This window comes from Mchenga conophoros, linkage group LG5, assembly GCF_057382185.1.
Source record: "Mchenga conophoros isolate Kocher_MC1m ecotype Shallow Benthic linkage group LG5, M_conophoros_male_GT1.1, whole genome shotgun sequence".
Lineage (NCBI taxonomy): Eukaryota > Metazoa > Chordata > Actinopteri > Cichliformes > Cichlidae > Mchenga > Mchenga conophoros.
Window position 1 is genome coordinate 12,484,291 of NC_140530.1, and position 26,609 is coordinate 12,510,899.

The following is a 26,609-nucleotide window of genomic DNA, read 5'->3' on the forward strand; positions in this document are numbered from 1 at the left end:
AAACCGGGGTGCAAAGTCCCATTTTGGCCTGCCACAATGATACAGGAGAATGCAGAGGGTGAGCGTGCTGTAAATGTGTGAGTTTTGACTGTATAGTGGATTTATCCTCGACATAATTTTCACTGGAAATGATGCTACTCTGATAAAATAGATTAGCAATAAAGATGCAAAAGGGAATAAAATAAGAGATAGATGCATACCTTTAAATATTCCCAAAGCGGAAACTGAACCAGAGAGAATGGGATCTGAAAAAAAGAAAGAAGGCAGAGTGTTAATCATCGTCATTATGTCAGCATTAGTTTTTCATTTTCTTTAGGTTCAGGTTTCATCTTTAACCTCTAATCTCTTACACTTGTCATTCCTGCCACCTTTCTCTATTTCCTCTAACTCGTCTGACTGCTCCCTTGTTCCTTCTCAGTGCTGATGATTAATGAATGAGACGGGCTGTGGTCTGGCAGTCCTGACAGACGGATGGATGGATGTATAGATGGAGCAAAGTTGGAGAGAGGAATAGAGGGATGAGGGGATGGTGGGAGTGTGTGTGTTGCTGCTGCTGGAAAGACTAAATCGGCTCAGGCAGGAAGTTACAGTGGAAAGAAATCGATGGCAGTGCCGAGGTGCAAATGACACGCAGTCAGACCACACACACATTCTCCCTTTCTCTCACACACACACAGACATAGGAACGAGTATACTTTCTCCATTTGTGTACTAAGCAAACAAATAGAGAAAACACACACGCGCACATATCCTGTCATCCTGCAGTGGACGAAGACAGGCAAGACAGGAAAAAACAAAAGCAAAGGAAGAAATAAATAAAGTGACAGTGAGTTGTGTCATCAGGCTTTGATCACACATACAACAGGATCGTTCATCCATCCGAACCACCCCCTCCAACATGTTCCATCAGACCATGTTAGCACATTGGCAAAAACTGAGTCAGCCAAAGCACAAAGACAATGCACCAAGTGTGTTTACACCACCTAATGAGCTTAGTCCAAATGCACTGACCTCATATAAACACTCATTCTGAAGTAGATTCAATTAAAGGGCATCTGCTTTTTAAGAGTTTAATATAAGACTTTTAAAGATCTTCATAGAGGCCCAGAGTTTTATTAAAGTAAAGACATAAAGCTGTCAAATTGAGTGCAAATTCAACTAAGTGGAGGAAATTGAGTTTCTGAGATGAGCTGATAAAAGACCTAATGCAAGTATGACAAATAAAGAACATGAGATAGTATTACGAAGGGGCAGAGGGTGGAGGTGGGAGGGGTACAGATTCAAACTTAAAGAAACACCTACTGAATAAAACCAGACATCCATGACAGGTTAGAGCTGTTACTGATACATTTGTACTCCACTGCTTGTAAAATGTTTGTAAGTAATCCCCATAACACTGTCCCACCCACACAGGCACTGCAGCTACACCTGAACTCACCTAGACCCTTAGATTTAAATGCAATTCTGCATTAGTGTAGTTACTACTCAAGCGTTAAAGCTGAAAATACTGCAGGCAGCTTTTGACTTTTCCTTGATAAATGGGCCTGGCATGTGCAAGGTCAGAAATCTTCACCCATCTGGTCTATCTGTGCAGACAGAAGCAAATTCTCTCACTCCTCTAAGATTATCTAAAAAAATTTTTTGGGACATACTGGAAGCCTGGTATCCAGCCCCCAGAAAGTGGAGTGTTATAAAAGTGCACCTGTGTTTTATTACCACCCTGATGAGTTCTGCTATTCCAGGCTGGGAAAAGAGACGGACAGAGAGAGAAAGAGGGAGTACAGGGATGTTGGGGGGGTAATGGGTATTGCTGCTGAGTGCAAGGGGAACATGTTGTACTGATATGAGTCAAAGTAAACTGAGAGTCAACCTAAGTAAACACATCCTGACAGGTTTTATATTTATATTTTATACTAGAATTCTTGTGCACATAAGTGCAAAACTACTGTAACGTCACCTTAAATAAGGCACAGATAGATGCAGCACAGATAAAGCGACAGTAACTTCTGTTTACAAACTGAAAAAAGCATTAATTATCAAAAACTTGTTTAAATTTAGCCTTAAATGCAACTGACAGGGTTTTTTGTTTTTTACTACATATTAATTTACAAAATTTCATCCAAAAAATACAAAATCTTTGGTTGCAGTGAGTGCAAAGACAGAGAGAGCAAGCGAGACAAAGACAGATGGCTTCAGCAGAGGATCTGGAAAGAATGATCCACCGGTGATTTATGGCTCGCTTTGACACTCCTGGCACACTGAGCTGGAGAGGAGTGCTCGTTTTTTTGAGCGCGTTGCCCGGCAAAGATGAAACATCTGAAAAACCACATGAGGTCTGATTAAAATCGATGAGTAATTTCTCATTAAACCGAGGCAAACCGAGGAACTGGGAAGACGTACCAACCTGACTCCATGTGACATTTAGAAGAATGTCTGCTTGAGTTACAAAATCAAGAACGCAGGCTGGAGGGCATATGAGCTAACGGCTATAGAGTTGTTTCTACAGCATTAATGTGAGGTTCTGCACTTCTACTGTAATGCTTTAACCTGAGGTTGCTGTAGTGTCAGAAGGAGATCAAAGAAGGAATAAATTTTGAAGAGAGGTAGAGACAGAATGGGAAGCTGAAAACAACAAAGGGGACTGAACATGTGTTTCTGCTTTCCCTTCTGCTTCTTAGACCATGGAGAAGAACTAAAAACACAAGCAAGACTTTGGGGGAAAAAAACCCCAAAAAAAGCCCAGAAGAGAAATTTATTTTCCATTGTTGGGAAAAGACAGACATGCACATCATGTCACACCTGACTGACTCGCTGTTACTCACAAACTAAGTGAAAGTTCAAGCCACTGCTGAGTGGGACAAACTGTTTTAAACTCTGTCCCGTATAAAGATCAAGTCTGATGACCTCCTCTGTACCCTTAATGATGAGTTTTGACCCTCGATATAAATCAATGCAGACGCAGTTGGACGTCTTTCTTGAGAGGAACCCTCACTAACAAGCACATCCAGTCAGAAACAGTTTCAAGGGTTACAGAGTTGAAACCTGCACCATGTTATAGAAAGGGTGAGAGAAACCTAACATATTCTATAAGTCACAATTTCACCAACAACACTGTAATCAGATAAAGAGGGGCCTAAAATATTCAACTGCTATCCTCTGGAAAACATGACTATGACTATTCTTCAGGGATAATGTGTGACTGTTATTATTCAGTTGGATCATTGTGCAAGTTGGGAAGTACTATTTTTACAGATTTTTTTTGGAGCGTTAGCCCTCTGCAGTGCTGGTGGAAAAACTAAAAAAAAAGCCCAACTGGCTTTTATAAGTGAAGGAGGGACAGTAAAAGTAGCATAAAAACAAAATTACCATTAATCCCTCATGAAAATATCTTACACTTAACTCTTGATATTGAACAAATGACTGTTTAGTGTACTGTTCTGTGCACTGCTGCTTTTAAATGGTTGCAGGTGCTAAATTTCATGGCACACTTTACCAAAGTGTTTGCCAGTGGGCAAAAACAGCATGGTTTTGATATTCTGAGTTACAGATGCCTCTGCCACAAGTGTTGAGGGCACATTTAGACCTCAGCTATGTCATGCTAGACTAACACAAGGCCATGCAGGCATCCCGGGTTATTCTAAGGCTGGTTAGGATGAAGGCAGCCAAGCTGCATAAACTCCATACTCCCCCACGGTGCTAACTGCTCACTCTGTCTCATCCCACCGCCTCATATAATGCCTCAGCTACCATGGGCTATTCAGCTCTGTGAAGCCAAGTTAACGTGTGCATGTGTGTGGAAGGTCCAGGGCTGTTGTGATTATCCTAATAAACATGACTTAATGAATTCCTTTAAATGGAAAAGAAAGTTAGGATTATCAGGCCACACAGGCGAGGAGAATCGCATCATTATCTCATCAATTAAGGTTCAATTTAAGAGCTAATTAAAAAGAGGACATTTCTATCTTGTTTCCTTGTGTTTTTTATTTGACATGGAAGTCACAAATGAGTAGCTGTTTGTTAAAGTGGGATAAAATACTTCCCTGAAGGCTGAGAACTAGTATTGTTTATGTCCACTGAAAAAGACTGAGGTTTTTCTCTGCTTGCCAACATTTTACTAGCTCAACCCCAGCTTGAGCCAATCAGTAGACTTCTATGGCTGCACGGGCTACAACCGAATCATAACCATGGAGGCGAACACACCCAGTGCAGTAATCACGTTGTTGAGGTCTACAAACATGAAGTATCACTCGACATTAAAATAAGGACACACATGCTTAAGGAGCAGAGGCAAATAATTTAAATATTTTAACCAGAAAACAGATCATAAACCTTCCAGTTTATGATGTATTTCCAGCTCTTGCTGCACTGCCCAACAGTATCTACTCATCTGTACATTCAAGTAATCCTCCAGGGACAGGACTCCACGCCTGACAAACAAACAGGGCCCTCACTCAGACCCGTTATCCTGCATATGCATGCCTTAGTTGTTGTTTTTTTGTATGAATACATTGGCGTGCTTAACCATATTCTTGCTTATGTGTGCGCATGTGTGTATGAAGAGCAGCGTTCTGTTTTCTCGCTGATGTATTTCACAAATGATCAAAAGTGACAGTGCCACTTGCTGTGACTGTCAGGTACGATATAATGCAAATATGGAGATTGCGTCTGCTGTGTCATTCTGCTGACAGTGCTCGTGTTTTTTGAGTGTGTACGTGTGTGTGTGTCCTTGCCAACTGTATTAGTCCTAACGTTATTAGTATTCAGAGAGGCTCCGGGCTGTCACAGGTCCTTAGGCACTCAGCGGAGGGCAGGAAAAACACATGTCAAAATATATTCACATTGAGCCTGATTGCAGGCAGGCCAGTTGGCTGCAATTTGACAAATGACTTTTAATAGGTCATACTGCAGCCTCTGCATACTGATGAGCATTTAGCAGGAGAGAAATAGTAAGTGAGATGGATACTGAGACAAGCAGACACATGTATAGATGGCCAAACCAAGCGATGAAAGTCATGGTTTATTTTTTCCAAAAGCTTTCTTTCCAAAAAAAGTATGTCAGCCCTCAACGTTGAATGCTTTCCTACTTTAGAAACTGGGCTACTGGGCTACTGTGGGTTAGCACTCCAAAATCAACTTCACTTGAGGCCAAACTCAAATCTAAAAATTTGCCTTGATACGTCTGACATTTAGCATAATACACTAGCCAATGAGATTAGTGTGTGAATTTGATGTACTTTGATTTAAACTGTTTGGAAGATAGTACTGTAACGTTCACAAGAACCAGACGGTTGGGGTCTCAGTTTGTCCGTTTATTCGGCACATAAGCCAGCGGGTTGTTAACTCAGGGGGAAGCGCTCTCGAACTACACCTCTCTTCAGCCTGGCACACACACAGAACAACCAGGTCCCCCCACCCCTTCCTGTACACCACCCTCACTACTTCCTGCAGCCCAACCAAACATGAATCTTAAAGGAACAACAACAGTGTGCAGAGAAAACCAACATGTCACTGTCCAGTAACACTTAACCATCGTTACACTGCCCCCCCAGCAATAAGTTCCTCGTCCCCGAGGGAACGACACAGTCTCTGAGGCGGGGCGGTAGCCTACGTTCCCTCCTTGACCTCCTGAGCCCCTGAGGAGGACGCGGAGCTTCGGGGCTTTGGGGTGAAGAGTCCGAGGGGGGGGAACGCAGCCCCGGTCGGGGGCCCCTCTGAGCAGGGTCATGGACGCTCTGTACACGTCCCTCTGGAAAGGAGGGGAGGGACTGTCCTCTGTAGGGGGCCATCCGGTCTCTGTGCAGCGCTACTATCCTCCCCCTAGGAGGCAACTGCACCCTGTAAACAACCTCCCCCACTCGCTCTAGGACGCTGCAAGGCCCCACCCAGCTGCTATCCAGTTTAGGACACCGTCCCTTCTTCCTCTTTGGGCTGTAGACCCACACCAGCTCCCCAGCACGGAAGTGCCTCCCTTTAGTGGTGATGTCGTAATTCCTCTTTTGGCGCAGGCCTGCCTTCGCCAGCTGCTCTCGGGCGTAGGAATGTGCAGAATCCAGCCGGTCCTGCAGCTTCCTTGCGTAGTCCCGGCCCGGTGGTGCCTCTGGCGCGTCCGGGGGTTTCCCAAAAGCCAACTCTGCAGGAGTTCTCAGCTCTCTCCCTAACATGAGCAGGGCAGGCGTACATTGGGTGGAGTCCTGCACTGCCGACCTGTAGGCCATGAGGGTAAGGGGAAGATGGTAATCCCAGTCCCGTTGGTGTTCTGAGGTAAGGGTGGCTAGCTGCTGGGCCAGCGTCCTGTTAAACCTTTCCACCAGCCCATCGCTTTGGGGGTGAAGTGGGGTGGTGCGGGTTTTCTTAGTCCCAAGGCGTTCACACATGGCAGCAAATACCTTGGACTCAAAGTTACGCCCCTGGTCACTGTGGAGGGTCTCTGCTGTTCCAAAGCGGCTGAACATCCCCTCCACTAATACATCAGCGACCGTCTCAGCCTCCTGATCTGGGATGGCGTATGCTTCCGGCCACTTGGTAAAATAGTCCATGGCCACAAGAACATAGCGGTTTCCTCTGTCTGTGCGAGGAAATGGGCCCATGACGTCCACAGCTACTCGCTCCATTGGGGCTCCTGCTGGTTGCTGCTGAAGCTGAGCCCGGGACTGGTCTTGTGGCCCTTTGTGTGAGGAACATGCATCACAGCTGCGGCAAAAGTCCTCCACATCCCTCCGCTGTTGACCCCAGTAATAGCCCTGGCGGAGGCGGCGAAGAGTCTTGGAGACCCCAAAAGTGGCCAGAGCCAGTGCTCCCATGGCAGGCTCCCAGCACAGCTGACCTCAGCGACCTTGGCACCACAACCTGCCACCTCTCCTCCCCCGTGGCAGGATCCTTCCAGGCACGCTCCAACACCCCCTCCTTCAGCCTGAGAGCTGCAAACTTGGCCCACAGCCCCCTGGTACAGATGGAAAACCCAGTGACCTCATCCCAAAGGGGTTGCTCCCCCTTCTCCAGCCACTGCAGGACCGGCAGCAGGTCTGTGTCTTGTTCCTGCCGTGCCCTCCACTCCGCTGCATCCACCACCAGAAGAGCCCTGCAGGCGAGCTGTGCTGCTCCGTCTATTGTCGTGAGTTCCCGCTCTATTTCCTCTCGCTTCTCGCAGTAACGGCAGCCAGCTGCAGCACATGAGCGGCGAGAGAGGGCATCTGCGTTAGAATGGTGCGTCCCTGCTCTGTGCTCCACGGTGAAATTGAAGGCTTGGAGCTCCTCCAGCCAGCGAGCCACCTGTCCCTCTGGCTCCCTGAAAGACATCAGCCACTGAAGGGCAGCATGATCAGTTCTGACAACAAATGCTGTGCCGCACAGGTAGTATTTAAAGTGTCTCACCCCCGCCACCACAGCCAACAGCTCTCGTCGTGTGACACAGTAGCGCCGCTCGCTCCTGTTCAGGACCCGGCTGAAGTACGCCACCACCTTCTCCCCTTCCGGTCCAACCTGCGACAACACCGCTCCCAGCCCCACATTACTTGCGTCAGTGTCCAGGACAAAAGGCAGGGCGGGGTCAGGGGGGGCAAGGACTGGGGACTCTGTCAGCGATCTGCGGAGGGTGTCGAACGCCTGCTGACAGTCCTGGGTCCAGATGAAGTCACGGTCCTTCTGCAGCAGGTGGAAGAGTGGTGCGGCTATGGAGGAAAAGCCCTTCACAAACCTCCTGTAATAAGACGCCAGTCCTAGGAAGCTTTTGAGCTGTTTCTGGTCTGCTGGTGTGGGCCACTCGGTAATGGTGTGAATTTTTTCCTCCAAAGTGCTGATGCCCTCACGACCCAGCTTGTGGCCCAGAAACTCCACCTCCCTCCTCATGAAGTGGCACTTGTCGGGATGCAGCTTCAGGCCTGCAGCCGCCACCCTCTCCAACACTTGTCTCAGGGCATCCAGGGCAGCATCAAAGGAGCTCCCGTGCACTAGAAGGTCATCCAGGTAAACCAGACACCGTTGCCGTGGGACGCCAGCCAGCACACTGTCCATGAGCCTCTCGAAGGTCGCAGGAGCGTTGCAAAGGCCAAAACTCAGGACTTTGAACTGCCATAGTCCCCTGTTAGTGCAGAAGGCTGTCTTCGGTCTGGATTCCGGGGACAGTGGCACCTGCCAGTAGCCACTCCGCAGGTCCAGGGTGGAAAACCAGGAGGACCCGGCTACTAAGTCGAGGGACTCATCAATCCTGGGAAGGGGGTAAGAGTCTTTCTTCGTCACTTTGTTGAGTGGTCTGTAGTCCACACAGAAACGCATCCTAGGACTTTTTTTCTTAGGCACCATCACCACCGCGGAGGCCCACGGGCAATCAGATGGTTCTATGATGCCCGCCTTCATCATTTCACACAGCTCCCTGTCTGCAGCCTCCTGATGAGCCAGGGGCAGGCGGCGGGGGCGCACTTTAATAGGCTGGGCATCCCCGGTCTCAATGACGTGCTCTACCAAGTGTGTCAAGCCAACATCACTTTCTTTCAGGGCAAAAATGTCACTAAACTCTTTTAGTACCTGCCATAGACTCTCTTGCTGCTGTGGAGTCAGCCCCTCACAGTTCTTTGACCAGATACTCCTCACTGCTGAGAGCCTCTCCTCCTCCTCCTCCTCCGCTCGCTGTTCTGCTGGCGGGTCTGCAGGGGTCTCTGCGGTGGAGGTGGACGCCGCGGCAGATGCTGTGCAGACCGGGGGAGGAATAAGCGGCACCTTCTTCCCATCAGGGAGTACGAGGAGGCCTTTGCCTAAGTCCAGTACACCACCAATGGCTCGTAAAAAATCCAGCCCAAGGATGCAGGCGTCCTGCACGTCAGCCACCCAGGCAGCATAAGACACACCGAGGTCCCCCACCTTGAACTGGAACACTCTCTTCCCTCTCATTGGGGCCAGATCACCGGTCACAGTCTTAAGTTGCACGTTAGTCGGTTGTACAGCAGCTCCGGTTGGGACAATATCGGGTCGGACCAGCGTTGCATTGGATCCCGTGTCCAGCAGGGCCGTACAGGACACCCCCGCAATCGTCACTGGAACATGGCAAAAGCCGCCAACCTGGGTCCAGCCCACAGTGATGGCCGCACCGGGTGGAGGTGGCGGTGGTGTGGGGATGTCGTTCTCCCAGGCCCGTGTACTCCCGCCTACACGGGCCCGTAGGCGTTTCCCTGAACCGCTGCAAGCTTGGGGCACTGCCTGATGAGGTGTCCGACTTGTCCACATCCCCAGCAGCTCTGAGGTCGGCGGTGTGGGCCAGCCCGAGGGGAAGGCGACTGCAGCGAAGCTGTCTGCACCAAACTGCACAGGCCCGCTGGCGTCTCCATCTGTTCCACAGGTGCTGACACAGCCCTCACCACGTGTGCGTCGTCAGCGCCCCCAGAGGATCCTGCAAGCATCTCCCTCTCCAACGCTAGCTCCAGGGCTGCACTGAGTGTGGCCGGCCGAGCAAGCTGAGTTTGCATGCGGAGCTCTTTAGGGCTCAGGGCCTGCAGGAACTGGTCCCGAGCTAACTCCGCCTGCACTGATGGTGGCATGCTGTCATACGCCCTCCGGCAAAGGCACTCGACTTCATGGGCCAAAATGCGGAGGGGCTCACCTGGCAATCTGCGTCTGTTGTGGAACTCCGACCTCAGCAGCACTGGTTGGTTATACTGCCCGAAGCGCCTCTGAAGTGCTCCGACCAGAGCATTATAATCTCCCCTCTGCTCCTCGGTCAGCAGCAGCAGGCATGCAGCTGCATCCTCACACAGGCACAAAGCCAATTGGAGAGCTTTATGTTCCTCAGACCAGCCAGCTGCAACAGCTAACAGCTCGAACTGTGCGATAAACACTTCCCATGGCGTCTTGCCGCTGAACTTAGGCGTTTTTATATTCGCTGCAGCTTGCTGGGCGCCGCCATGTTTGTTTACATCACGTGACGGCGCGCCAAGCGAGGTCGACTCCTTCCCGCCGGAATCGCGGCCGCTGTGCGAACAGTTCCCGAGCCTAGTCAAACCTGGAGAAAATCCAGCCTCGGCAGACAGCCGCAGCGCCGTTTCCCTCACTCCATGGGCGGGCGAGCGCGGACGAACCTCCCTCTCCTCCGTCTCCTTCTTAATCCTGCCCGGCAACATCCTCGTCTTGTAACGGCAAGCGTCGCCGGCAACAGGGTCTCGGGCGTTCTGGGGTTCTTTTTTCTTTCTTCACTTCTGACACCAATGTAACGTTCACAAGAACCAGACGGTTGGGGTCTCAGTTTGTCCGTTTATTCGGCACATAAGCCAGCGGGTTGTTAACTCAGGGGGAAGCGCTCTCGAACTACACCTCTCTTCAGCCTGGCACACACACAGAACAACCAGGTCCCCCCACCCCTTCCTGTACACCACCCTCACTACTTCCTGCAGCCCAACCAAACATGAATCTTAAAGGAACAACAACAGTGTGCAGAGAAAACCAACATGTCACTGTCCAGTAACACTTAACCATCGTTACAGTACTTAGTAACAAATATCTGTCTATCAAACTGTCTGAAGTCTACTTCTGTTGACAAAGTTTCATAAATTCTACACACAACACAAATTTACAAAAGCTCCACTTGGAGGTACGCTAGCTGTAGCATGTTAGCAGTGTTAGCCTTAAAAGCTACATGGTTTTCCCTACAATTTTAGTCAATCAAGCCACTTCCACACAGAGCGTGTTTTTAAAAAATTTTCAGATACAAACTTGTCCAAAAACCTCACTGTGAAAAACATGAAGTCAATATCAAGCCATGATGAGCTGGTCCTAATGTTTCTAAACAAGAAACCAAGATTCTGGTTTCATTCAATTCTCATTAAAAGGCAACAGCAGAGAGTATTTCTTGGTTTGATACAGAAGTTGAAGCAATGGTACATATTTCAGGATGTCAGTGGGGCAGTTTGAGCTCTTGTTAGCAGAGTTGGGACACATAAGGAAGCATAGGAACAATGTCAGAAAGCTGATTGACCCAGAGCAGCGTCTAGCTGTGTGTCTGAGTTTTAACAGCATTGTTTTACTATCTGTATATTCAGTACCGGGCCTTTTTGAGCTACATGTACACTTCTTGGCAAATGCAGTGGCCTGATTGGTCACATCTGTTTATTTGCATTTAAAAAAATGTGGAAAAATTAAACTTGAGCAGAAAAAAAATGCTGCAAATTTGGTATGAACGTGTTTAATGCATGAAATATTCACATACACATCCGATGTGTAAATGCTTTTAGAGCCAGATTTACTGATAAAACTCCTAAAAAAGCTACACTCTGTGTTTACTAAACACTGGTTGCAGCTTCCCTTCTGTGAGCCTTTTTCTACTGGAGGTTTCATCCTGTTAAAAGGGAGTTTTTCTTTCCTACGGTCACCAAGTCCTTGTTCAAGGAGGATCATTTGATTCTTGGAGTATATTATTTTTGGGTCTTTACCTTACAATATAAAGCAACATGGGGCAACTGTTGTTGTGATTTGTCGGTGTATAAATACATTGAATTGAACTGAGTTAAAAGAGACATAGTTTATGACTTTCAGTCACGAGCCAAGTATTTTTTCAGCTGCCTTATGAAGGAGCTTTTGTTTCCAAGTGCAAAATGTTGTGTGGCAAATATTTTAAAAAATTACACAAATATGATTTACTAAGGTTTGCTGTTTACTTCTCTCTAGTATTGGAGCCATTTCAAACATACTAAAATCTCGGACTAAATCCAGCTATTATTTTTATGAGACTGTGTTAGCGTGTTAGATTAAGGTCTGAATGTTACAATATGAGAGAGAGAGAAAAAGCACATCCACTGAGGATTTATTGCCTAATGCATACCTTACTCTAATTTAACATTTATTACGGTGTTCCAGTCCAAGCTAAAGTGGTGACCTGGAACACACGCTATCATTTCCATCCATAAAGGCTGGGATTGGACCGATTTAAACGCAACTTGTGTTTAACTGTGGCAAGTGGATAATTAACATCTGGTGTATCTTTCCCTAAGTGGATCACACAGCTTGGTTTAATTATCTGTGATACCAAAAAGCATATTACCAGTTGTGCAAATTTGATTGTTCACACTCCACTAGAGCTGATAATTCACTCTTGGTTGAGCCTTGTGGAAACCCAGCTTCAGTTTTTATTACCACATTACTCTCTCCCTCTCTCACACACGCACACACACACACACGCGCGCGCACACACACACACCAGGTTTGCCACCTTGCTAAAAATGTGTTCAAACACACAATTCATGGTCTCACAAAAAAAAAATAAAAAAAAATAAAAAAATGAAAAAGTAAAAAAGCCCGGGTGGTCTTGATGACACTGTTTGCCATCATCACAATGACGGTAAAGGATGCTCTCAAAGATTTTTACAGTTACATTTTGAAATCCCAGACACAAATAATAAATACTCACATTGTAACTCAGTCAAGACACGGTGGTGCAATCTTGAACTCCCCCCTACCCAATTCTTGCCACCAGATGTGGAGCAAATGAGCAAAGAGCAAATGATTCATGAGGCAGAGAAGTCTAGCATATCCTCAGTTAGCACTCGATACTCAACGACCATTCCAAATCCATTTGGCAAAACCTCCTAAATCTGTGGATTTGGAATTTACCAAATGTACCATTTCAAATGAGACCACGTATGTTACGTCAAATTCAATTTATGCACAAGTGAAAACAAACATAAGGTCTTTTCCAAATGTTTAAATAGTCATTTTAAGAAACAGTGAGTCACTTAAGAGCTGTAGCTGACTTTGGATGGTCCAATTAAGAAATAGGAGGAGAGGAAAGGAGAGGAGAGGAGGAACCTTTTTAAAAAAGAAGCAGATGGAAGTCAGATGGTGAAGCATTCAGTAGGAACCTTATTCGAAGGGAAGAAGGACTATAGACCTCTATGGACCATTTTCTCTCTCTCTCTCTCTCTCACACACACACGGGTTATGCAGGCGCAGCAAAGCCCACAGTCTAAGTCCACATTTATTACCTGCTAATGCAACAGGGCTGCAAGCCGGATTCACTTTCCAAAGACACATGAGCGCGTGCATACGCTTCTCACACAAACATCGAGACACACCCACATTCCATCTGCTGTGTGTCACGAAAGTATGACGAGGAACTGACTGCGGTGACACGCTGATAACAAACAGACAGATCATATTTTAATATGCTGAAAGTCGATAAAGTCATTAATCATGTCAGACGGGCAGGTGGTGTTGGACGCTTCTGTAGGTTATGGTGCCAAGGGCTCAACCACAGTCGCTAAAAAGTCACTGAGCGAGAAGAAGCCAGACCTGTTGGACTATCTGCTGACATAAAAAGTAGGTCTGCGTGCAAGGGCAGCTGAAGACAAAAATACGAAAACAATCGATCGCTTAAAAACAAGTTTGTGCATGCCTGCGAGAACGAAAGAACATTGAAAAAACAAACACACTCACCACAGGCATGCTGCTAGTTAGTGCTGTTTTAACGAAGTATCACTGACATGCGATATGGATGCATGTTGCAATGCCCTGAGCTTTGAGCACACAGCGGGCCTGTTTTAAATACAGGTCAGGGGATGCGATTGATACGTATACATGTTCCAGACCAGTTGGCTACAATTTGACGAATCAAAACCCAAAGTAAAACTTGTAAAATGGAAATTTCTACACTTCGCTAAAGCCAGTCGTACTTATATTTCTATCCAAACAACAGTTAAGTAGTGCCATGATTTAAAAACAGAGCTAGCTAACTCCACCTGGCCTTTTTTTTTTAAATCTTCAAGGGGCTGTTAATTATTTTCCTCTTCTGCACAGGCTCCACACCATGCATGTAAACGCTGTACATCTGTAGTAATGACACAGGTAGTAAGTGGAGTGATCACACATCTCACATCCTGCAGTGACGCAGCAAAAAAACAGAAAACAACAACCACAAAAAACCTGCCTTGGACTGTGAGAGGAGTTTGAATGTGTACAGTCCAATAAGAGAGACAAAGGGATCCTCTGTGTGTACGTGCGTGTATGCACCTAAGTACACTCTAGGGACAGAAAGGTTCAGGTCTTCTTAAATAAATAAACAAATACACATTTAAAAAACACAAACAAACGCACACACACACACACACACACACACACATAAAAGTAAATCAATAGAAAGAGCCTGATCTGGCTCTCTGGGCCTCTGTTTGGCCTGGGGGTGGGGGAGCGAAAGAGAGAGGCAAACGAGAAGGCTCGATTACTTCTCTCTTGGTGGTTGTATAGTCCCGGTTAGTAGAAGCCAAGGCCTGCTCTCTCAATTACAGAAAACAGACTCCCATATGCTTTGTCAGTTGAGGCATGCATGTGCATACATACACACCTGTCTCTAGATTCCCCTGAGGCACGCTTCACACAAATCATAAGCTTATCCAACCTAAACCTACAACACAAAAAAAGCAGGACTTCCCTTGTTCTCAGAGCCTTTCCACCAAACCTAAATTTGTCACAGATTAAGAGGGTTGGAGGCCGTACATCTGCCGTGCATCCGGCAGCAGAAGCGCATGTCCCTTTAAGGTCTATACGGCGTAAATGCGAGGAGCATTCAGCCGCAAGCGACAAGCGATAGCTCATCCCAAAGTTTCTAGCCCCTGTGCGCTGTAAAAACTAGTGTGAGTGTGACTGCACTTGCTGAAGAATTCCACCTGACAGTGTTGAATGCCAAGGGCAGCGAGCGTGTGTGCGTATGTTTAAACAAGCCAAAATAGGGAGAGGTTTAAGCGCCGGCACATCACGCTGGAGCCAATCAAATGGCAGCTGGAGTTGGGTTCCCATAAGCTGCCACGGCCCACCAAAAATCTCAGCACAGCGGAGTTATAGTCCTGACAAATTAAGACTTGTTCGAAGCTGGAGAGAGAGAGAGAGAAGAAGAGAGAGAGACTGAGAAAGAGTGGAAAAGAAAAGCCTTAAGGAGGTGGTGGTGGGGAAACAGTGTGCTGGCAAAGATTCAAGAGAGCAATTCCATCGACATGAGAGAAATGCTTCCCAGAAACTGAATAATATTTATGTTGTGCTGGAGATTTCCCCCCCCTTCCTCCCACCTGTGTGCAGCTTTGTGCAGCTTGTTGCTTCAGACTGGACACACGATACTGCAGAACACGCAAAAACACAAAGGGTCCTATCAACGGATACCCGATGCTACTCGGCCTTTACGACGTGAAGTCTAGCCCACTGCAAATGCAACACTGTTGTGAAGCAAAGGCATCCACATATGATGTCAAAAGGAAAAATATATAAAATTATTGCAAACTTAGTTAAAAAAAAAAAAACGTTGAAGATGTTGAGTTGAACTTGTTATATATGAAGTAAATGTCATACTTATTCTATGGCTGGCTTAAAAGCATGATGGTTTGACCCGCCACAGCCATTGATGGATGACATCAATAGCAAAGGGCATATTAGCCAATCAATGGTGATGTGGTGTGATACAGGATGCCCTGAGGGTCGACCAATTAGCTGTTGACAGGAACAGAGATGTATTGCTGCCTCAGGACTTCGGTCTGAAGCTGAGCGCGAGACATGAGGGAACAGAGATAGAAAAACATGTTGGTGCTGGGAGCTGAGGCGCAGGCAAGGAGGCTAGCTGAGGCTAGAGAGCTGGACACTTGGTACTTGTCTTCCCAGCACACTATACAGCAGGGCAACTGGAGCAGGCATGTTCAAAGTAATGACCGACACACACACACACACACACACACGCACACACACTCTTTTCAGAGGTTTCTGGTTGACTAAACTCATTAGAATTCAAATGTACATCTCCTTTGTCTTCTTCATATGATAAAGTAGCTCAGACCAGGCGAGCATTTCTCTTTAATGTCAACTATCTCACTGTTAGCACCAAAGATAGCTGGTGTCAAGAGAAGCTTCCAGAGATACTGAGATCTGAGAAACCCTGGGTAGATAATATCTGATCAAAATCAAAACTATGACACACAAAACAGATATGGAAGGTCATAAGGGTAAAATATTTTAAGTGTATCTGCAAAACTGCCATGTGACTCAGCTAAAACATTTCAACGAGGATTTTTCTGGAACCAGTCAACATAAGGCATCGTTTAAGATAGTAGGCTGATATGATAAGATTAATCTCACAATGGGGAAACTCACATTATTACAGAAGCAAAACAAAAAATACATGCAATATACCCTATAACACCAATACTACACAACAAAAGAAAAATATGAACTACATAAGGTAGAGGAGAAAAACTAAACTATAGACTGTAGAAAGAAATATAATTTAAATACGTGTGTTTATATTTGATACAAAGGATGACATTAAATTGTTTTAGATGCTTAGTAGGAGACAAGATAAGAAGCTTTGCACGGTCTGACTGAAAACTATTGCACATTGAGATATAGCAGTGAGTGCATATGTATATACACATGTGTATTTATACATGGGGTCTGCAGCAGCGGGAAGGAACCACCTGCTAAATCTCTCCTTCACACACCCTTGGTACCACAGCTTGTCTCTGAAGGAGCTGCTTTTTCAGTGACAGGCTAATTCAAGCTGGTTACAAGCATGAAGTATTATAGGTGAAGGAGTAAACCTGGAAATCACGATGCATCAGTGACACTATGCAGGAAAAAGTAAAAAAAACAACCAATTGTGCCAATTTCAGTAAGGTTATTAAAGTAAGAGCAAAGCACTAAGGTAGGTCCAGAACAAGGCCGCTTGCTTTTATATCTCCAGCATGGCACTCACACATGCCCATCTGAAACCCACATAGCAGAGGAGCAGACACACACTGTGCTCTCTGGGAGCAGTGCCCACGGCAATAAAACACAGACCAGAGTCATTCCAGCTAACCAGTTGGCCAGCTGAAAAGTAACACACACACACACACACACACACAAGCTGTACCTTATCAGCTGGGAATCAGATAAGCACAGCAGCAGCACAGCTGGAAATAACAGAATCTCCACAGTGAGAAAAGTGCATACTGGCAGTGACGCAACTATTCTGAAAAACACACACACACACACACACACACACACACACACACACACACACACACACACACACACACACGAGTAAAACAAGACCATGTATGGGCCTGATTGATCCGTTGAAGGGCTTGACAAAAGGCAGCACAACATAATGCTGAGATGAAACATCGTTAGTGGAAATAAAAACACACACCCTTCATGGATAAGACATCTTAAATCTTAGTTCAACTAACACACCCATCATTATTCAGTCTTCATGCGCCTCAAAAACAATAAATAGTACAGATATCCAGTTACCGGATCACCCAGAATGACATTAAGACGGTTCCTTTAATTCATTTCTAATTCATCATTTACTCCAATACTGGCTTTTGTTTTAGATTTTCAGATGACTGGGCTGAGCTGTCTTTTTTTTTTTATAACACATTATAGTTCAGGTGATATGTTTACTATGGTCACTATAGTATACTATGGTATAAAAGTATGAAACTTTTCTAATACTTGTTTACTTGTTCTTGTAATTCCCCATTTACTAGTCACCTGAATGAGATTCACCATCACCTGGGATAGGCCCCTGCAAAAAATAGATTTTTGCTAACTAATCCTAAAAAACAACTTAACTTTTATACACTTGGAGCCCGTTTTTTATAAAGACACAATACATTTTCAATATTTGATCTGATGATGGAGTTATTGCAGTGTGACAGCTAAAGTTAATCATGTGGTTAGGGATGGGTACCGGTATCCGGTGCCATCTGACTTAAACGATAGTAACCAGACCGAAAAGCAGCGGACATTTCGGTGCTTTATTTCGGTGCTTTTTTTTCCTGAGCTGTTATACACTTTAGATTCTAGCCAATCATTTTACGTTTCCGAGGATAGTAGGCGGGTCCAGGTACGCATGTTCTTTTAGAGCAGAGCTACAGATTAAAAATGCCCAAGGTGAAGCGGTCAAAAGTCTGGCTGTACTGCACAGCAAAATATGCAAACTGCTGCGGTTCCCAGGTTTTTTCCTCCCACCGGAGCCCGCAATGGCCAAAAACTGCCTTCCCATGTTCCCAGAATTTATCTGCGAGCTAACAGCATCATGGGACAAACCTCTGTCTTCCCGCGTCACTGTGCCCGGCTATGGACAGTACATGGAGTTGGACAGCGCCGAGGAGGCTAGCTTAGCGAACCCACCCCCTATGGAGCCATCTATGGCTGCTTATCTGGCCCCGTCCCATAACCATTGTGTCGGCGGCCCCACAACTCTGCCGTCCAAGGACTGCAGATTCTCTGCTTTGCAGCTGGAGAAGATTTATCGGGCAGTGCTCACGCCATGAGCTCCATCTCCATGCTCCGGCATGGAGATCGGCGCCCACTGCTGTAGTGTGCCACCAGCAGGAACACATCCTCCGGCCCGACCTCCATGCCAGTCAGCCTGGAGCAAAGGCCCACCCTGGTTGGACGTTACAGCCCCTTTGGTGGCTCATGCTGTCCTTTCTGCTGGGTCTACCGCTCACTAAGGTGGTGGTGGTCTGATTCCGGTTCGGTGGCTGCTCTGCGGGGCGTGTATATATGTCCCATACTTATGTGTTGTACGGAGTGAATCGACTGAAAGGGAACAAATAGTTATGTCTATAATTTCTGTTCCCTGAAGGAGAGGAACGAGTTACAACACAAGGTGGCCCCACTGAGCAGTTTGGCTCGGTGAAGAGCGGCCATCGAACTGAGGGATGACTGTGATGACAGCGGCTATATGTGCAGGCGGGGCCGTGCGCGTGTCATCAAACGTCATCTGCCTTAAAGGTGTGAATAAAGGTTTCTTCAGCCAGGACACGCAAGGGCGCGATATCTCATACTTATGTGTTGTACTTCATTCCTCTCCTTCAGGGAACAGAAGTTATAGACATAACTATTCAATTTAAAGTCAAAAAGCCAACTAATTTGACAAGGAGCGATAAGTTACATTTTGAATTGAACGTTACAGTAAATCCACAGGAAAGAGAGGTGGTTGGCTTTGGAAAGGAAGTGAGGGGAAAGGGGAGGAATAAGGATCTGCATCACTGGTTTTCACGAAAAAAAAAAAAAAAAGTTAGGTTAACCTCTAATTATGGGGTGCTTCCTCACATCTGGCTTTTACACAGCACTGATTTATCCTTCTTCCACTCCCACAGCTCTCACTCTGTCCTGTCACTCCAGGATAAAGTGAAAATGAGACACTGGCTATATAGAGTGGATCTGATTGATGAGTTGCCTCATGTAAACATTCTTTTTCAGCAAATGCAGTAACTTATAAAGTGCTGATTGACTGCGATGGGTGTTAGAGTAATTAGGCTGTTGGGGTATTATGTCACTTAAATACCTGCTAAACTCAAGTGGAACAGGCATCCAATTCAAGCTAAATCTGCATTACAAGTATGGCTGTCAGGGGAATAATGCATCACTCTCAATCTTGTGTTATGGCACCAACATACAGAAGCACACTCCTGACACTTATTTCCTTCCACATGACATCCAAAACATAGCCATCGCTTTTCCCTCCATTCCAGACCCCCACCAATCCCACAAATACTCACAGACCGTAAGTCCCTTGCCAGGCTGTCGGCTGTGTGTTATTAGAAACACATGTGGATTACTAAAGGTTTTCTGCCTGGATTGAGACAAACATGCATAAAGTTGTGGGAAGCAAACACAGCCCCAAGACCCCGAGGGATTCACTGACTAACAAGGCCACTGTGGTCATGAATGCAGCACTTACACAGGCACTATACACCGGAAAGCTACTATAGCCGTTAAAGGCAACAGTGCCTTTTTCCTGGGAATATGTTTGACAGATGATATCGGTAATAAGTCTCAAAAATGCACAGAGTAGCCGTGCATGATGAACTGCAACCAGAATGATGGATTTCGGAGTCGTCGTCAACGGGGACCAGCGTACTTAACATAAGTGTGTGATCCATGGCTCTCAGTGGTACAGGCTTCCAATGTATCATCCTAAACAAGCCAGCAGAGAAAGCCCGGTGCTGTCCCCCAACCGAACTTAGCAAAAGCCACACGTGGGGGTCTGACAGCATGGCAGCTAACTCCTTTAGCCCTACTGACTGCAGAACTCATCAATAAGACCACATGTTGATCTAAGGAAGGTTACTGAGGTTTAGTCAGATTTGCAGCAGATGTCCTACTGCCACCTCAGAGGGACTGGATATACGAGTGGGCTGCAATACGCTACGTGCATGCCAGTATGGCTGCATTAGGAAACACAGAAGAGGAAAAATATATAGATATGATCATATTCACAAAGGCACATTGATGGGAATGACAGGTGCAGCCAGAACCGCATTCATCCGTCATCCATAATGGCAGTGGGAGGAAAACCATTATTCCCTTGAGTGACATCTATGATAAAGTGATACAAATCATCCAGCGACAAGTGGATCGCTTAAGAAGGTCATCACTCTTCTAACAAGAGTCAGCCTGACCTGGAAGCAATGCAAACAGGGGCAGGATTCAAAAAGAGTATCCCATAAGTCAAGAAAGTTGACAGTAAAGAAAGGAATGATACGAACCGAGAAATCAAGCTAAGGCCTCCAATCGTGTATTCTTTAAATTTATTTTATCAAATTCACTGCTTGTCATTAAATGTTCTGGAAGTCACTCAAAGCCTTCTGTTAATGAACTGGCACTTGCAAGGACATCCCCAACACCAATCACCTAATTTGATTGAACATATGGACGTTTCAGCTAGCCACTGGTGACAAATTAAGGTAAACACCAAATAAATCTACATCATCCTCCCCTTACTTTCTATTATCTTCTTTAATACACACTATACAGTCGTACTTTTCTTTGTAATGATAGCTGGACTTCCTGTGGAACAAACTGACTTATTTTGCACTTTTTTTCTTTAGGACATCCTTGGCTATTGGTCCTATTTTTAAATGGTTCCCTATATTATATTATATTATATTATATTATATTATATTATATTATCCATCCATTCGCTTCCGCTTCTCCTTTTCAGGGTCGCGGGGGGCGCTGGAGCCTATCCCAGCTGTCATAGGGCGAGAGGCAGGGTACACCCTGGACAGGTCGCCAGTCTGTCACAGGGCCAACACACAGGGACAGACAACCATTCACACTCACATTCACTCGCACATTCACACCTAGTGGCAATTTGGATTATCCAATTAACCTATCCCCACAAGGGGATATTATATTATCTTAGTATATATTATATTAGTATATATACATATTATATGGGGTGGTCCAACTAATTGTTGACCAAAACAGTTGTAGTCAAAAGTTTACATAGACTCAGTTTGGGTAATTTAGGCTTTTCTGTTTCCAGTGGTACTTGAATGCTGCACAAAGTGGATTGAATAATGCAGGAAGACAACTACCTCTACATTTTTCAACCTCACCTCAGAATCAACAGCTAAATAGTTTAATCTTTACACAATTGTATGTTCCAACATGACAATGATCCCAAACACACACGAAAACGTCTACAATGAATAAAGCAGGGTGACACTAAACTTTTGGAAAATACTTAGAAGATCCCCAATGTCAATCCCATTATAAATTTGTAAACTAAACTTAAATGCCAAGTCAGTACCAGGAAACCAATCAATTCTGCCAAGAAAAGTAGTGACATATTTGCCCATGAAGAGTGTATGCAAACTTCTGACCACCACTGTGTATGTATAATGTAAATATACTTTGAATGTGTACTCTGACAGTTCTGACTCAAAACACCAAGATGGCAGACAACCCTCTACGGTTCCTCCATATCACAGGAGCACACGCAAACACACACATATAGCCCTTCACAGGTCAAGGATCAGATCTACTGAGGTCAACAGGCTTCTTCAGTCCTCTTAGCCCGCTCACTGATCACAGAGTAAACAGATAACACCAGCAGCTCCCATTCGCTTCTGATGTGAACCCATCGGAGCAACGCTCCATTTTATTAATTTCAAAGGCTGATAAAAGTCTTATTCTATAACTGTATAATAGCAAACAGTTATGAAATGAAAACGGCTCACACAAACAGTGCAAAACGAATCAAGAAAAGGCCCAAAATAAGTGAACACATTCATCTCACTAGTGAGCCTTCTATTTCATTTTCGAATGACAGCTTAATATTTTCCTTGGCTTAATTTCTCTTTTTTCCAGTGCACTTTCCTTCTTATTTAATCCAGTCTTGTTAAGCTTTTAAAGGCGTTGAAGTAATTTAAGAGTTGGTTTGCTCTCTGAGTCTCTGAGACTAGCAGCAGCTGCTCCGATGAGCTTCAACTCTAAAGCACAACGCAGGAGGAAGCCTTCACTCCTTTACACGTGTCACACAAATCCTACCTTTACATATTAGAGGAAAATAAACAACCTTCGCTTCTACTACCATTTCTTTTTTTCCCTCTTTTTGCTCTGTCTCAGTCATATGAGGGTATATAAACATGAGCCTCTATGGATCAGTGTGCACAGACACAGGATATAGAGTGATTCCACTTTTGAACCCACATCAAGGGTGGAGGGTGGACACAAAAAAGGGGGGGGATGGGGAGAGGGTTCTCACACACACACACACACACACACACACACACACGCTCTGCTGTGTGCCTGTTGAGACAATTTCAACCTTAGGATTCCACCAGAGGAAGCAGCATCCACCCCCACATTGTTTCTGACAATTATAACCCAGTGTACACACCACAAGACCTGAGCTGTCAGACATGTAAACATGGTACACGCTGAGTTTCCTAAATGACCCTAGTGTGGTTACCATTTAAACGCAATTACTTAATGATCATTATGACATCAGAACACTCAATGTAACAATATATTCAAGCAGAGTTAAAGAGAACTCTGTTTAAGCTGGTCAAATTGTGGCAAAATGCGGTCTTTGGTTCATGTTTTTCTCTCATTTGTCACTTTTCTGTAGCTCAAATACAAATCAGCTCCGATTTGTATTTGATCTGTTGGTAACAGTTAAATCCCAGGTTAGCGTGTCTTTCCTTACAGCTAAGCCCTCTGCTGGAGAAGGCGGGGGGGGGGGGGGATCGGGCAGCAGATTGAAGAGGAGATGGATAAATAGAAAGCAGAGCTGGGATGGGGGAGCCTGGATGGAGAGGTGTTTCATAAGCCCAGCTGCCAGAGCCTGTACTTTGCATTGCCAGGTCCCAGCTGCTGAAGTGGGGAAGCTTTGAGGTTGACGGAGGGGTTGTATTAAGCAAACTATATGTAATGCTGGTAAAGGGAAGTCATTCTAACACCCGGTTTTGCTTTAACTTAGGTGGCTCAAATGCCTCCCCTGTCTGTGTGCTTCCTAGATTAAATGTGTTTATTAAGAGCATTCAGAGCAGACACTTTCCAGAACATAACTATAAGTGATTATATGTAGACTGGCTGTATGTCAGAGTCACTGAGACAAGGTGCATTTTACAGAGCCAGCTTTACTTACACCTGCCACTCCGCAACCCACACAACACTGCATTACTAAACACTATCTAATAACCCACTTAAGACTCAATTACTCAATATTGCCTCAGAATATGTTGGATCAGAAAAAAAAGGGCTCGATATAAAAATAAATAATTTCTTTTAAAAATCAGTAACTGCTGTGCATAAATGTCATGGAGCTGGATTGGTACTGATAGGTGAGGAGAGGGAGGAGGGGAAGTACAGATTGTGTGGAATTCAAACAAAAGTCAGGCACAAGCTTCATAAAGGCAGTACCAATCTTAACATGCCATCTAGTGGAGAAAGATGGTACAATCCAAAACCGCGCAAGTGCAGGAAATCCTGACGAAATGAGGACCACTACTACTGATGACATATAATTAGAGTCTTGATTAGACTCGGAAGATTACCCTGTGTGTTTTCATACAATGAATGCAAATGAACACACAGACAACATCAACAGCTTATGTGGGATATGGGGCAAGTGTAGTCTCTCTCAAAGTCCTGAGCAAAGTCTTGCTGGTGTTAATTAAAAAAGGTCCTTGTTTTTTTAGAGCAGAATAAAGTAATTTTTCACCGCGCTCCAGTTTCCTTCACCCCAATCTAAATCTTAGTGATTTCATGCTCTGTTCAGTTGGAACCCATAAGATGCCAACTCAGCAGAAAACTTGACAGAAAGGGTATACCGCAATAAAGATTAATGTGGTGCAAAATTAAAAAGAACTGAAATCCTATTAATCAATAATTTAGATTTAAGTTTTAAAGACAACTTTGGGCAAAGCCGGGGTGCGCTGGGCAAAAACCGCCCGTACATGTAGGCTGGCGCAACAATGACAAACGGATCACAACTGACGTGACACTTGTACTCCTTTACTCCACCCTCCAAGATGATCAAAGTGGATTCTTGCACACTGGGCGCTAATGCGATATCATACCCATCAGAAAAGGCTTCTGAAGGCTGCCTAATGAATATATAGCACAGATAGGACCTCAATTAGTGGGCCAGTGAGAGCAGGGAGGCGCCATGCCGTACCACATAAACAAACTTATCTTGACAGGGTCTCTTGGCCAAAGGAGCGAGATGGGCGGATAGCGAAGGAGGCTAAGAGAAAATGAATTACCTTCCTGACACACGTCAAAGCCAATCACCACGAAGCATCCTTTGCCGTTCCCGTGCCCCAAATCCCTGCCGCCACCGCTGCGTTTCATCTGCCAGTGTTAGTATGCACACAGGCCGTGCGCCAGCCTCCAAATGTATTCATTTATTCAGAGCCCCTCGGAGAAATCACAGTGTCTTGTTGTCCTTTTTTTCCCTGGCTGTCCAGATGGAATTTGCGTGAATAACATCAGTTTAGTGAGGCAGAAAATAAGTACAGGCTAGCACAGCAGAGGGGACTAGATTACGCCCTCACCCACCTCCCTAAAAAAAAAAAAAAAAAAAAAAGACAAGTGTCACCTTCATATACTTCTTTCTCCCTCTCCATTTTCTTTTTCCACTTCTATTGAAACTCAAAACACCCATACAATGCTTCCCGCAATTATTTTGCAATATCATGCACTGCAGGTGCAATTAGGCAGAGGATCATGAATCAAAGAACTAGAGCTGCTTTTTTTTCTCCATTACAAAAAGGTGAGCGCCTATCAAGGGAGTTTAGCCCAGAACTCATTTATCCTTGTTTTGTTTTGCATTTATAACCAGAGTAATTGAATTAATTAATCAGATTTAGCTCTAAAAAGGAGAGCACACATCTTGTGCAAGTAATTGACTGAATTGAAAGTGAGGGAGGAAAAAAGAAAATCTGTAAATCAATACTACAAACTTCAATCCAACCCCAGAGAAATTAAATTGTCTTCAGTCACAAGCGTGGAAAGCCTCAATATCTGTTCAACCTATCCAAAAAAATCCACCACACATCTTTCAAAGAGCTGAGGAGCTGTTTTTAGTATTGATTTCAATATGATCTGTATGACATACTTTGTAATTACCTGGAACTAAACTTTACCAAAGACAGACATAAGTGCAGGATCTGCTGTGGAACAGGTACTGATGATGGTATCAACAGTGGATGACAGACACAAGTGAGCGACTGAGTGTGAAGTTAACCCGTGAATGAAACCTACCTCTCTGAGAACCGTACTGCCATATCCTCTGTACAAGCCTCGAACCCCCTGCCCCGAGAAACAACAGGAAAAAAAAAGTTTAAATCTAACGTATAAAATCTAATTTTTGCTTTAATGCACATCAGTCAATGAACAGATAAAGCACTTGTATAATTCATCTGTGGGAACAACGTTTATTCAGCTTCTTCACAGATTATAGCAGCACATAACTGCTGAGAGCTGTTAGGGTTAAGGCGCTGGTATGCTCCAACCAAAGCACTCGTCTTAAACCCCCCACCCCACACACCACACCCACCCAACATCATAATGTTTAGATGGGAGCGGCAGAGTCTAACAATTTATTACAATTTATGAAATCAGTGACCCAACATCCACACCCATTCAGAACAGTGATTGGTGGATCTGATCGGTACATCTGGCTCAAAGCAGAGGGGACTTCAGAAACTTAATTTACTTATATGTTCAAACATATGAATATGGACAATATACTCATTTAAATCTTCCCCACCTTGATCTGCTACCTTTTGGAACTACTATCAACACCTCAGCCTTGAATCATGGCTTCACATGAACTAGCAGTACACTTCATTACTTGTAAACTCACAGTGCGAGTACTTTTGTTCTGGATTTCAGATAAGTTTGCTTTTTGATAATCTGCTTGCATTTCTTGGCGACAGGCTTGTTTTCATCAATGGCCTCAGATCCCATATCTCAGCAGCGTTACTGATATGAACGACAGCCAAAAATCACACACACATAAACGCAAAATTAATGGCCAAAAACGAGCTTCTGATTGCCACATACCTCTTCTCTAAGAGTAGCCAGCAGTATGTTGTAGGTAGAGGATGAGAGGGAAGCTTGGGCCCTCTGTTTGACCACCTCTGTGGGTACCCGGATCAGACACGCCACCTACAGGATGAAAAAACAAAACATTAAAGGCCTGAATTTGTAGTTGTTGTATTACACTATACTTTCATTTTATAGACCCTTTATATCCATGTTGTGCTTAATTGGAGGTTAGGAAACCCACATCTTTGTGTGCGCACATACCCACGCCACTCCCCTAGATGCCCTTTTGCTGTACATGATATCACCTTCTG

The 26,609-nt window shown here is 45.1% G+C and overlaps 1 protein-coding gene across 1 annotated transcript in view; it reads right to left on the reverse strand.

Annotated features, from left to right (window-relative positions):
• The window catches only part of slc25a26 (solute carrier family 25 member 26), a 56,973-nt gene that overhangs the window by 20,644 nt on the left and 9,720 nt on the right, over positions 1-26,609 (reverse strand). The window contains exons 5-7 of the mRNA XM_085273323.1: positions 26,314-26,418; positions 25,510-25,557; positions 201-245 (exon numbers count right to left, since the gene is read on the reverse strand). Of these exons, the coding sequence (XP_085129449.1) occupies positions 201-245; positions 25,510-25,557; positions 26,314-26,418 (198 nt within the window). The remainder of the gene's footprint in view (positions 1-200; positions 246-25,509; positions 25,558-26,313; positions 26,419-26,609) is intronic.